Genomic DNA, 13063 nt, shown 5'->3' on the forward strand with positions numbered 1-13063 from the left:
AAGCCGAAAGAAAAAGAAGAAGAATCTCCACCAGGTGGTGATGGAAGGCAGCAGCAAGGATTACAGCATCAGAACAACAGTCTGCTGGGGCTCTCACATTTTATTTAAAATTCTAATAATCTCCAAAAATAAAAAATAAAAAATGGGGATAATTAAGTGTAGAACACCTGAGACCCTTTTAAATGGTTATCCTGGAACCTGGAACCAAATATCACGGATCAATCCTAAAAACAGCAAAGCTTCTAAAAAAAGATTTTTTGTTAGTTGCCTGGACACTATTGATGCCTCTGTACCTGCACAGGAGAACTCTGGTTTCTGTGACTGCTCCCTCACTGTTACCATGCTTTAAGCAAAATCTGAACAAAAGTGTGTGAAACACTACCACTTACATAATCAAGCGCTAGGATGAGTGTGTGTTTGTAAAAGCTGGTTTCACTGACACTGTGCTCAGGATTTCAAGGTCAAAAGGATGTTTTTAAGAAAAGCTCAGTTCTTTCACAAATGGTTCAATAACAGATTCAACAGATCAACAACACTGGCCCTTGAACCAGCATAAAAACCTTAATTTTTATTGCATCTTGACTGAAATCACAACTGGATCTCTCTGTTAAACCTGTCTAAATTGACATGTAAAGATCAGGAAAATAATTTAGAATTGATTTTCTCTAATATGTACAGAAATGTAAGCTTAAATCAGTGGACTCTGGCAAGCTAACTGATGAGTATTAAGATGCTATTTTGTGCACTGGCGCCATTTTGTATCCATGCCATTTTATGAAACTGACTGAAACTGACTATGCAACTTGTTTAGACTGTGACCCATTCTGCCGAGACTAGACGGTCGGTGAAACTTGCTGTGCCTTGTGAGCTCTAGAGTATAAACATGCTAGTCATTGGTTGAGACCCACCAAAACAAGGTGAGGCAAAAGTATAAGTAACAAAGAATGAGAAAGAAGGAAAGAAGACCCAGTGGCTGGGGGTGAAGCCAGCAGCCATTGGGAACAGGAGCTCCTGCGAGCAGTGAAGTGCACCAATCACCTGTATCGTCTGCAGACTACTGAGCCATTTTATAACGGGTAAATATCTTGCTTCTTTTTAATAAATAATTGATTACTTGACAACATTCCGGCTGACTGGATTTTCTTCCTGGAAAACACATGAACACATTGGCTTGGTGTCGTGGGCCACAACTGAGTTCCACGACGGAAAGCATCCGAAGACATAACACGACATAACAGACTAGACAGTACAGACTGTAAACTTTGTCCACTGTCTGACTTTCCTTCTGTCATTATCAATGTAATCCGTTTCCAGGAGGCAGCTTCTAAAAAATGTCGATCACCAAAATTCTATTAACGGCTCCTTCAAATGATCGTGTTCAGGGACAACAGGAAACAAAAGGCAGAAACATAATGTCACAGTTATTTTCACTCGGACAGTGCATCCAAAACAAAAGCTTATTATCAGTGTCAGTGTTTGTTCAGATAATCTTCCCTGAATTCTTTCCAAATAAAAATCAACAAAGCGAAGACACAAAGTGTCACAAACATCAACATGAAACATTTCTGTGCAAAATTAAATCAAACAGAAGTGATAAAACACGCAGAGATCTGAGACACGCCTTTGGTGCACGCCTTTAATGAATCCAAACGATGTTTCTTTTTTGTTGGAGCAGCTGAGCAAAAAGGTACAGGGGGCCTGAAGCATGGAGGGGGCAGAGGGGCGTTAAATTAAGTTAAATTAAGATCGTTAGGGAAGAAGGAGAAAAAGGTCGGAGGGGAGGAGGAGGGACCTGAGTCATCTCAGCCACTAAGAGGGTCCTCACGGTAGTGGATGGCGCATCGCAGCTTCTCCAGCATCACGTTCAACGAGGTGTACTGTGGCAGTTTCACCATGAACATACAGGTTTCTACACGGATGTACCGCGAGTCCGGCTGACCTGTGATGGAGGTGAGGAAGAAGAGGAATAGGCCGTAAGGTCAACCACGAAAAGTCCTTTAGAAATTGAATTCTGCTCCGACGTCTGGGAACTACACGATCTCAACGTCATAAATAAGAACGAGTTACGTTAAACTTACAGCAAAAAGTTCGTCGCAAAATATCCTGCCTGTTTTTTATATCGATGCATTTTATAAAGAACTAGCGTCTTCGGGGCGCAATAAGATTTTGGTGCGCGAGCGGTGGCACGGTTCGACACGTGATCGTGCTACACCAAACGAGTAGCTGATTGATGTAAACACTTCCGGCAACATGGCTTCTTCCGTGGTTCTACTTAACGTTACCGATAGAGAGGACTTTTGCCTCATTGTTCTTCGTGCAGGCGGCTATGTATAAAGCACTGTTTTAGAAACGGAGGAAGCCGTGTTGCCGGAAGTGTTGACATCAATCAGCTACTCGATTGGTGTAGCACGATCACGTGTCAAACCGTGCCACTGCTCGTGCACCAAAATCTTATTGCGCCCCGAAGACGCTAGTTCTTTATAAAATGAATCGATATAAAAAACGGGCAAGGCGAACTTTTTGCTGTACGTTTAACGTAACTCGTTCTTATTTATGAAGTTGAGATCGTGTAGTTCCCAGACGTCGGAGCGAGATAAAATGATAATCGGGTTCACCTTATGGCCAAGAAGAGAGACGGTGAAGCATAGCATAGTGAATCCACAGGGAGCAGGTCCACACTAACACATTTATCAAATCACTGATTTTATGTGCAAATCATTTGAAACCATGATAAAATGATTATTCCTGTTCCTTACCTTATCTGTAGTAAAACCTGTGAACTGAGGTCAGTCCTGTGAATGTACTAATCAGTATGACACCGTTTTCTTCCTGGAAGTAACGTCACCACACTATACACTGATAGAAACCAAGGAACAAACAGGTCATAGTGGGAGTGCCTGTGACCTCTGTCTCTGTGTTGGTCACTTTCAGTAGATTCACAACAAAGAAGCTGACACCACATGAAGTGGAACTAATGCCCTGCTGCAGAGTCTTTTTTTTTTTTCAGATTTGCCAGTGGCCGATGGCAAATGAGGCGCGTCCTGTTTTTGAAAATCAGTAAGGAAGGAAGGAAACTCCTTGTCATTGTTACGCACAACGAAATGTGACCTCTGCATTTAACCCATCACCAAAGTGAACAGTGGGCAGCTTTTTTGAGTGCCCGGGGAGCAGTGTGTGTGGACGGTGCCATGCTCAGAGCACCTCAGTGGTAACTTGGCAGCTGTTCCCCAAAAAACAACACAAACCGCATGATGATGTGCCGGTTCACACAAGATCTTACTTTTAACTGTTCAGGCTGCAGTTCCAGGAGTTGGACAATGAAACTGAAACGCCTGGTTTTAGATCACAATAATTCTTTAGTATCATGTAGGGCCTCCTTGTGCGGCCAATACAGCATCAATTCCTGCACAGTGGCCAGAGGGATTTTGAGCAATTCCTCTTGCAGAATAGTGGCCAGGTCACTACATGATGCTGGTGGAGGAAAACGTTTCCAGACTCGCTGCTGGCACCATTGAAACCAACGTTTGGCATTGGCACGAGTGACCAAAGGTTTTGCTATAGCACCGGCCATATACAGTATATTGACCCTGTGGAGCTCCCGACGGACAGTTTTGGTGGAAACAGAGAGAGTTGAGGTGCACATTTAATTCTGCAGTGAGTTGGGCAGCTGTGGTTTTATGTTTTTTGGATACAATCTGGGTTAGCACCCGGACATCCCTTTCAGACAGCTCCCTTTTGCGTCCACAGTTACTCTTGTTGGTTTGGCCACCAGGCTATTGTTAGATTTCAGTGGTTTTCACATTTGGTTGGGTCTGTAGCAGGAAACTGCTAAGACACCAAAAGGCTTTCCCGAGCACACACAGTCACATAGCCCCACACATTCAAAGAGAATTTCCCCCAAATTCTCTTCACACCAACTCTCCAGACGACTCTAAAACACCTCTATTACCTGGGAACGATGGGAAGGCTCACAATCCACATTCTCACGGGGAACCCTGGATCCATCCATCCCTTTTGATCTGAGCAACAAAAGGTTCATAAACATGTCCTCCAACACTGCTGAATCATGGAACAGCAGCGCCACACAGTGGCGACTGCAGGCATAACCATGATACAAGAACAATAATATGATTGGCCACAAGAGGCCTTGCCTCTCTCTTTTCACTGGCCTACAATATTTAAACACACCGGGGAAGTCGAAAACCACTCCCCCCACACAGGTGTGAACAACTAATGATACATTACAAGTTATTCTTGAGAGAAGTTATTCTTGAGGAATTATTCTTGAGAAGAAGGTTATTCTTGACTTTGCATACTGGTAACTATTGTACGAGATTTTCTTGAATACTTCTCCAGTCGTTTTATTTTGCTCCTTGGACCTGTTTGTTTTGGCGTTTTGTTATTAAATGAATCGACCATCTACCGGCTGTTTCATTCCTTGCCTGAGACTACCCACGAGGCGATTTCTTCAATTTTGGTGTTGTGACTACAGGGAGAAGAAATCCTCCAATTGTTGTCGTGCTCACGAACGAAGAAGGGCCAAATCGTTCAACTGGGCCGTGAAACGGATTGATTATACCAATAATCTATCAACTGGTGCCGTGACCCAGATGAAATATAGCAAGAATCTTTCACTTGTCAAATTTAGCCATGAAAACTCCAACACTAAATTGGCCAGTGTTTCAGTTTCATTGTCTTGCGTTACTTATGTAACTTAACTAACTGGTTTAAACTCAATTCTTTTTTATTAATATGTAGAACACCAATAGCTGTGGTAACTACTGAAATTAAAATGGAGCTCAAAGAACCACCGCAGATTCGCTGTTCTGGTTTCTTTTAGGTTACTTTTACTTTTACTGTAATTTTAAGGGTCCGTTTCTGCTTTGATTTAGATACTGATTGAACGTTCTGTTCATCACAACTGCACTCCACTTTTCCCTGTGCAATTTCAGCCCCAATGGTAGAGCGGGTTCTATTGGAAGGGCTCACCTGCAGCTCCGTCAGGAGGTGCGATCTTCATAGGGTAAGGGGGAACATGGGCAGTGTCGGGCCCCCCATCCTTACAAGGGCAGGTGAACGGGATGCGCTCCTGGTTGCATGCAAACTTGATGAACTTGCAGAGCTCATCCTGAGTGAACATCTCCAGGGCTGTCCAAAAGAACTCGATGTGCTGGTCAGTTTCCATCAGACCAACCTGATACATGGTGTGAGCCTGTGAACAGGACAGAGTTGAAGAATCACTCTCCATTCAAGAAAATTATTTTATTAGATATTCAAAAAGCATTTCATTTTATTAAATTTGTTTTACTAGTTATTTGAGTTTGATTTTTAATTTATTATATTCATTAGCTTGAACATTATAAATAAATGTTGCCATGATCTGAAATCCACCCACAACTCATAAAATATTAAGAATAAATTGTGGATTGTTGTTAAAGTTATATTGATTGATGGGGCTATCTCAAACTTTACTTTGGAATTTTTCAAATATTGAAATTTGATGCGACAGAACCACATGCCACACTCATGGAGCGTTTTTTTACTGTTCCAGTGACAGAACGTTTACCTTGAGAAACTCTAGGTTGATGTAAGGCAACCCACATGTGCGCAGCTCCATCTCCAGTGGGCTTAGCATAGTGAGCAACTGCAGGGGAATGATGGAGGCCAGTCCTGCTCGCACCGCTGTCATACACTCCACGTTCTGCAGCTCCCTGAGACGAAGACCACAAACTGCCCGGGCGTACACACCTTTGTTTTCCCAGCTGTGCACAAGGCGAAAAAAAATCAAGACCAAAAGTGACAACAATTTCTTACAATGAGAATCAAAGTACTGGGAGTAAGATTTCTGTACCTGAGGGTAAGGTTGCGACCTCCCTGACAGAGCTCCACCTCGTCACCAGTCATGGTGATGTAGGTGAAGGTGCAGCACGGTCTGCTTGGAGAGTCTGGAGTCTCTCCTGATTGATGCTGGGAGGTGATTTCAGCACAAAGGGCCTCCAGCTCTGTCTCATCCCCCACCTGGACCAAAGAAAGAAGACATTTAAAGTCACCGCAGCTCAGGGCTACTGGACAAAATCAGGACATCCGACAGGGGTCCTCTGATAAATTTTTCAAAATATGGAGATCACGTTTATCAATTAGTTGGTCAAACTTCTACTCTTCTGTTCCAGACTAGCTTTACTTATTTTATCTTGTTTCATTTATTTACTAATTGTATTATATATATATATATATATACTCTGGTAATTACAAGGATTTAATGTTATGTATTTATTTATGAATTTACAAACTTACACCTGGTTGTAGTGGAATTGGTGTTTTGGGGTGGGGGGTTTGGGTGTGTGTGTAATGTGTTTTCTTTTCTTTTTACTGTTTTGTTTCTATAAAAGGATGATTATACTGTTTTTTTCTCCACAATAGGTCACACTACAGAGGTAGAAATAAAGATGCACGGCAAACTTACATTTTCAATTTTTTTGACATAGTTGTAGGTAAGAACGTCTGCTTCCTGCAGGTCCTGCTCATGGTCTTGTGCCTCACCGACAAGACCCTTCCAAAATGAACCCAGCAGATCCAGAGGAAGCGGAACGTCAGCGCGGATGGCTATTCCCAGAAGCTGACCAAAGAAGTGCAGCAGCTGCTCCTCTGCGTAGCTTATGGGACATGGAGTCAGGATGTACTTTCCCTGAGAAAATAACAACTGATTCATCCACTTTGACTGATAAGTTTCCTGACAATCTGATTTTTTTTAATAGGACGCTTGTTGAACTATTAAAAATAATCTATAATCCTCAACATTTCGATATGTGGTTAGGTTCAGCTGGTTCACTCTGGTTTTATGTAATTTTCCCTCAATAGTTCACTAATTAAAGTACAATTATTTGGTCTGAGGTAAATTAAAAACACCAATAGGAAGGAAGCCATTTTCTTAACAGAACCCAATTATTTGCAGATCTTTTTACATTCTATATTCATTAAAAAAAATACAAAGTTGTGGTGTTTGTTTTTCTGTAAAAGTTCAATTAGATTTTGATTCTTTGTTCTGCTGTGACAATGACATTGTTCCTTTTCAAATACAGTTTAGAAGTATAAATAGAGTATATTCAGGTGTTAAATAAAAGCCATTTCTGTGCAGCTTGGCCATCCTTCAGCAGAAATAGCAAATAATAGTGTGCTGCTTTCTAGTGGCATGAATTAAAACTACAGTTGATGTGTTGCAACACAAAAAGCATGTGCAATGAGATTTTTGTCAAACATGATTCACTTCACATGTTACATTTTTTATAACATCTTTTTGCACATGGTTTTCTGTCTATAACGTTCATATAAACATGGCTTGTAACACCTGAGGTCTTAGAATGTCACTATTACTATGTGTTCTGAAGGCAAACTTTATGTCCAACTGCTCTAATTTCTTTCTCCTACCAAAACGAGACAAATTTTGCTACAACAGCTTTATTTAGATTTATATTTTTTTACCTTATTTCTGTTGGCTGCAGCACTGGGACACAGAAGCAACAAGGAAAGAGCAGAACTCTGTAACTCCTTACACACCTGCCACAGGAAGTGTCTGAACGAACCACCTGAAGAAAAACAGACATGCAAAGGTAAGATTTCTTGGATTTCAAAAGTGAAAACTTACATTCTTACATCTGCAAACATGACACACTGTACAGTGTGATAGTAATAATGAGCAGCAATTGTCAAAAGTGACACATGACAATGTGTGCGTCAGGATTTAGGCAGCACAGACATAAAAGAACTTATTCTTACTTGTTCCGTGAACCTCCTCTCCAGTGAAGCGAATGTTAAAGGCATAGGTCGGGTCCCCTCCACTTGCCAGTTTGACACAAAGTTGGGACGATGGGACACAGGACAGCTGCCGAGCTGCCTGACAGAAATATGTGTTCTCTGAGGAGCTGATCTCACCTGGGCGACAAACACCACAGAAAGTTTTACAGGGAACCAGGACAAGGACAGAAACCTCACAACTGCAACAAAAAGAGGAATTTTTACCTCCAACAATTTCCAAAGGGTCCAGTGTAATCTCTGGAGCAGCATGGTCAGCTGTTCGCAGCACTATGGTATTGAGAACTCTGTTCATGACTGTGACTTTAGTGTCATAGAAAATCAGACCTAGAAGGACAAAATGATAGATGGGAGAGAAGGGGAAAATAAAAATACTACTATAACTAATCCATATTCGTCTTTATACCCCTGACCTGCTCACCTTTGGCTTCGATTAGGAGTGATGCAATGCTATTCTGATATGTGTAGGTTTGTCTGAGCTCAACTAACGAAAGAAAGAAACTCTCCAGTGAGTTGTTTAGAGACTGCAGCAAAGCGAAACGGAGACGCAGACTTTCCACAGGTACATCTAATGAAAGAAACACAAAAATAGCTGTAAAAATCTTAAAAGACAACAGACTGATTTTTGGGCCGTGAACCTAGCAGTAGCTGTATAGCAGCAACCAAGCTCTCTTGCATCCGCAGCTTATGTTGCCGTCTCGACAGCAACCCTGGTGCTTACTCAGCAAAGAAGCCACACGAGGATCAGCAGCATCACTGGGATCCAGGTAGACCTCATGCGGGTGGAGTCTGGCAGGTGTGATGGCCATGTGACGACACAGTCTATTGATGTATTGGACCAAGGCCACGTCCATGTCCAAACTCCACTTCCTGGAGGCCTTCTGGGCGTGACGTGTGTCGATGCATGAACATCTGGTGTAAGGAGAGGAGAGGGGGAGGTAGAAGGAGTTCACACACAGCACCATCTCTGATACACCAGGACCAGTGGATGACTTGGCACGACTCTTCAAATTGAATAATAGCCTTATTCAGAATTTTTAACCACTTCACCTTTCAAAGTGCAGATCATAACCACAGGCCAAAATCGCTCTCCAAACACTGCGGATGTCCTGTTTTGCTCGGTCTACAGCAAATCTATGGAAGCCTTCTATTGTCAGGTACTTCTCCTCTGGGACTACAGCAAACACAAACATGTTAAAAACACCCAAACACCAGCTGGGTTCTGCTAGGTACTGCAATACCAACACAAGTCTGACTTGCTTTTATTTTAACTAAAAAGATCAACAACTTAAATATTTATCTTTTTGTAATTTTTACTGAGAATTTCAAGCTAAAACAAAATGAAAAACGTTTACCCTAAAAAGAATTCCTTGAGGTTAGATTTCATAATTTGTATTTAACCAAAGCTTTTATATTTTTAGCAGCATCACTGTGGAACTGTCACTAAATGCACCCACAGTATTGTATTTAATAAATGATGTGTTATAACCACCAACCTTCTGTTTTCTTGGCAGGTGATTTTTCAACATCTTTATCATCAGGTCTGGAAGATGATTTTTCAGGAGATTTCGGCTTCAAGACTGTCTTCTTCTCACTCAGTGCCGTCCTGATATGAAATTCAAAATGACTAAATGTGTTAAAGCTATTTGTAATAGCAATGTTCCAATTAAATCCAGTTATTAATCAGTGCTGTGAATAGGGTTTAAAAAAATCTTAAAACTTGGGCGGCAGATGACTGACCTGACACTGTTCAGGGTGGACTTTTCCTTGGCAGCAGGTTTGGTGATGGGTCTCTTGGTGCTCACTACTTTACCCTGATGCTGCTCTTTGCCTGCTTTGCTGTACTTGTTTTTATTAGGTTTTGGAGTTCCATACTTCCTCAGAATCTGAACAAAAACAAAATCAAATGATAAATAACATTATATACTGTACTGCAAACAATCCCAAACAATACAGTAAAGCACCTGTTCTGTACCTGAGTAAGCTGGTCGTCCAGTACTTTCTTTGGAGGCCGAACATTAGTGAAGAAGGTATAGAGGAGGTTGCCAGGTGTCTGAGAGTTAATCTGTTCTTTACAGAGGTAAATGTCTGAAACTTTCACTGGTTTGGCCGGAGTAAGGTTTAGCATTTGCTCTGAGTGAACACAGCTCTTAAAAATATCCGTGAGAACATCCCGGGCTCCAGGTACAAGTTTGTCTCCTGAAAGCAATGAGAAAATAGAAAGATGTAAAGAAATATATATATATATATATTACATGTCAACTGAACTGTGGAAATAAAACAACAGACCATCATCTGCTGTAAAAACCAACCTCTGATAGATTTGTCTTGAAAGTAGTCTTCAAGAGCAGAGCTTCCCTGTGTGTCAAACAGACTTTGGTTCACGCTGGATGCTATAAGGATCTCCTCATTGGTCAATTCCATCAACTCATCTTCACCTTCCAGACTGGACAAGCCAATCAGATCGCTGCTGTTAAAAAGACTGGCACGAATCTTTTCCACTTTGGCACGAGAACGAACCTAATAATGATGAGGAAAAGATGAACATCATTTCCCGCAAAACCGCTCAAACAAATAAGAAAAACAGAATACACTGAATAAAAAACTTTTGCTCCACAAATGATTCAACTGAATTCTTGAACAAATTACAGTCTTGTGTGATATTAGTTTTTCCAAAAACGAGTAAAATTGAAACACACAATGAGAAAACATTGAACCCACCTCAATGACAGCGTAGCCCTTAATGGGCCTGGCCATGACCACGCTGCTCTCCACTGATGTTACCGTGTGAATAGAACCTTCGTCTGACACAGAGGGTTTTTCCACACTGTCCACAGGTTCTCCTAGGCTGCCCAGACTGCCCAGGTTTCCAGTACTACAGAGGGAGGTATCCAGACTCTCCTGGTTAGAAACAGTCTGGGAGTCTGGAGGACCCTGTTGCAGAAAGGGAACTACAGAACCAGCAGCTGTAGGAGTGTGAGGATGGATGGTCATCATCTCCTGATCTACTGAAACCTCACTGGCAGTGCGAGAGACTCCTTGAGAGGAGCTGCAGATGGAGGTTTGGCTGGTGGAAGCAGAGGCACTCACACTCAGAGCAGGAGTCACGCTGCTGGAGCTGTCAGGACTGTCTGGAATGCCACTGTTAGGAGAAGAGTGCTCATGTTCAGGGCCTGCCTTCCCATCCTGAGGACTGGAGATTTCTGCTTCAGCTTTCGTCTTCTTGGGTTCCTCCTCCTGTAGAGGGATGAAGATTTCATTTTTGAACAACCCTCCATGTGCATTACAGGCTCGCCGAATAGCATTCCGAACCACACTCTCCTCCAGGTGTGTAGGGATTCCTGAGAGCACCAGCAGACGACTGTGGGCAGTGGGGCCCACCAAGGACTGACAGGCATCAGTGACTGCATCACTGGTCACACTCAAACCCTGTGGGTCTTTATTGGCCAAGTGCCTGAGGATCATAAGTAGAGTAAGGGAGCGGTGGAACCAGAGCATGTCCTCGGGTTTACTGCCTACCATGTTCAGCAGAGCGCTGTCACTCTCTGATAAGCGAGCAACTCCACTACCTTGTTTCCCAGAGACTACTGCTGCCACTGCAGCCGCCGCTCGCTCACGCTTCATCTTTACCTTCTTACGTTTGGAAAGTAGACTAGGGCTTTGAGGGGTCTGACCTGGGGACGAGGAGGATGACGATGAAGAGTCACTGAGGTTAGGGGCACTGATGGATGACAGGTTTCCCACTGATGTCCCTCCCACATTGAGGGGCAGCGTCACCTCGGCCACAGCCAGACAAACCTCCATTAGAGCGTGGAAATAGGTGGAGAAGCGACTCTGATCTCCCCCTAAAGATATTCCTCCAGAATAGGTGCAACCACCTCCTAGTCCTCCAGCAGACCAGCCCTGAGTCTCTCGATCATAGAGTTTCCGTAGTTCTGTTTGTAGGGCCATGAGCACAGCCAGACAGGGGTTGAGGAGCAGAGCGATGGAGCTGGACAGACCTGCCAGGCTCTTCCTCTGCTCCAGGTGGTGAATCTTCCGAAAAATCTCAGCCAACAAGTGAAAAATAAGCTCTTTGATGGGCGGAGCCAAATCAGTAGTCCAAAGCAGACCACCTGTAAACACAAGACAAAAAGACAGCGACAAGGGAGATTTTACACAAAGGAAGACATCCATTTTTAAATTAAACAAATTAAAATTTTGTGTGGCAGCCATAATGATGGTGGAACCTACCTAATAACTCAACCACCTGCAGCAGCACAGATGAAGGCACAGTGTCGACGTCGTCCTCTGAACGTTCACTGTTCTCTCCTAGTTTCCACGTCAGCAGCTGCTCGGCAAAGGCCATAGCCAGAGGAAATTCAAGAGGGAGGGAGTGCAGCAACAGCACATCACCAGGAGGTGGCGACACTCCTGTTATGAAGAAGATTAGATTATTTTTTTAATGTCTCCCACATCAAATCTGGTTGCATTGGTATACTTAAGTGACAAACTCACCCAGTTTGATGTGCACCTTATCTGTGGGTATGATGACAGAGGGGTATTGGTTGGTGGTGGGAGGTGGAGTCAGGCCTGTATTAGTGGGTGAAGCATCCAGCGGATAACAAATAGCTTCTATCAGGTTTAACTGACCATTCCTACGAAGCTTATGACCCAGACCATAGACCATGACTCGACCCCAGGGAGCCTTGTACAGACTAGAGCTGAAGGGACAGCAAAGATTAGCAACACGACTAAATATAAACCTTGTTCCATGTGGATTCATAATGAAAAGTAATCGTGGTGTATCCTCACTCTTTGCAGCAGCCAAGCTGGCTCTCCTTGCATGACACAGTGACAAATGCAGCACCTGGAAAGCTGACATCCATACTGACCTTTGACTCAGTCACAGGAAATTCCTCAGACGTAAACTGCTCTGGTGCATTCTGTTGAAATCAAGTGGAAAGTTTCGAAAAGGATTTCTAGAAGGATGTGGCAGACAAGGTGTGACTCCAAAGATAGCAACTGCAGCTAATTAGCTACATTTGTTTTTACAGTTTCATATGATTAGCTTCAAGTATTGAGAGACAGAGTTACCATAATAGTCTTAAGAATAACATAAAATTATGCTGAAACATACAGTGGTATGAAAAAGTTTGGGCACCCCTGATCATTTTCAAGATTTTCCTTTATGGATCATTGGTTGTTCGGAACAGCAATTTCAATTAAATATATCATATAGCAAACAAACACAGTGATATTTAAGAAGTGAAAT

The 13063-nt window shown here is 42.7% G+C and overlaps 1 protein-coding gene across 1 annotated transcript in view; it reads right to left on the minus strand.

Annotated features, from left to right (window-relative positions):
• Window positions 1-16: 16 nt before the first annotated feature.
• The window catches only part of LOC103396985 (probable E3 ubiquitin-protein ligase HECTD4), a 65436-nt gene continuing 52389 nt past the window's right edge, over window positions 17-13063 (minus strand). Inside the window, 19 exon segments of the mRNA XM_025052920.1 lie at window positions 17-1939; window positions 4990-5212; window positions 5567-5762; window positions 5852-6018; window positions 6464-6685; window positions 7480-7583; window positions 7774-7929; window positions 8017-8136; window positions 8231-8377; window positions 8531-8721; window positions 8860-8983; window positions 9306-9415; window positions 9550-9695; window positions 9785-10008; window positions 10122-10329; window positions 10531-11924; window positions 12043-12222; window positions 12307-12512; window positions 12604-12734. Coding sequence (XP_024908688.1) covers window positions 1803-1939; window positions 4990-5212; window positions 5567-5762; window positions 5852-6018; window positions 6464-6685; window positions 7480-7583; window positions 7774-7929; window positions 8017-8136; window positions 8231-8377; window positions 8531-8721; window positions 8860-8983; window positions 9306-9415; window positions 9550-9695; window positions 9785-10008; window positions 10122-10329; window positions 10531-11924; window positions 12043-12222; window positions 12307-12512; window positions 12604-12734 — 4386 coding nt within the window. The 3' untranslated portion in view covers window positions 17-1802.

This window comes from Cynoglossus semilaevis, chromosome W (assembly GCF_000523025.1).
Source record: "Cynoglossus semilaevis isolate Cse_v1.0 chromosome W, Cse_v1.0, whole genome shotgun sequence".
Classification (NCBI taxonomy): domain Eukaryota; kingdom Metazoa; phylum Chordata; class Actinopteri; order Pleuronectiformes; family Cynoglossidae; genus Cynoglossus; species Cynoglossus semilaevis.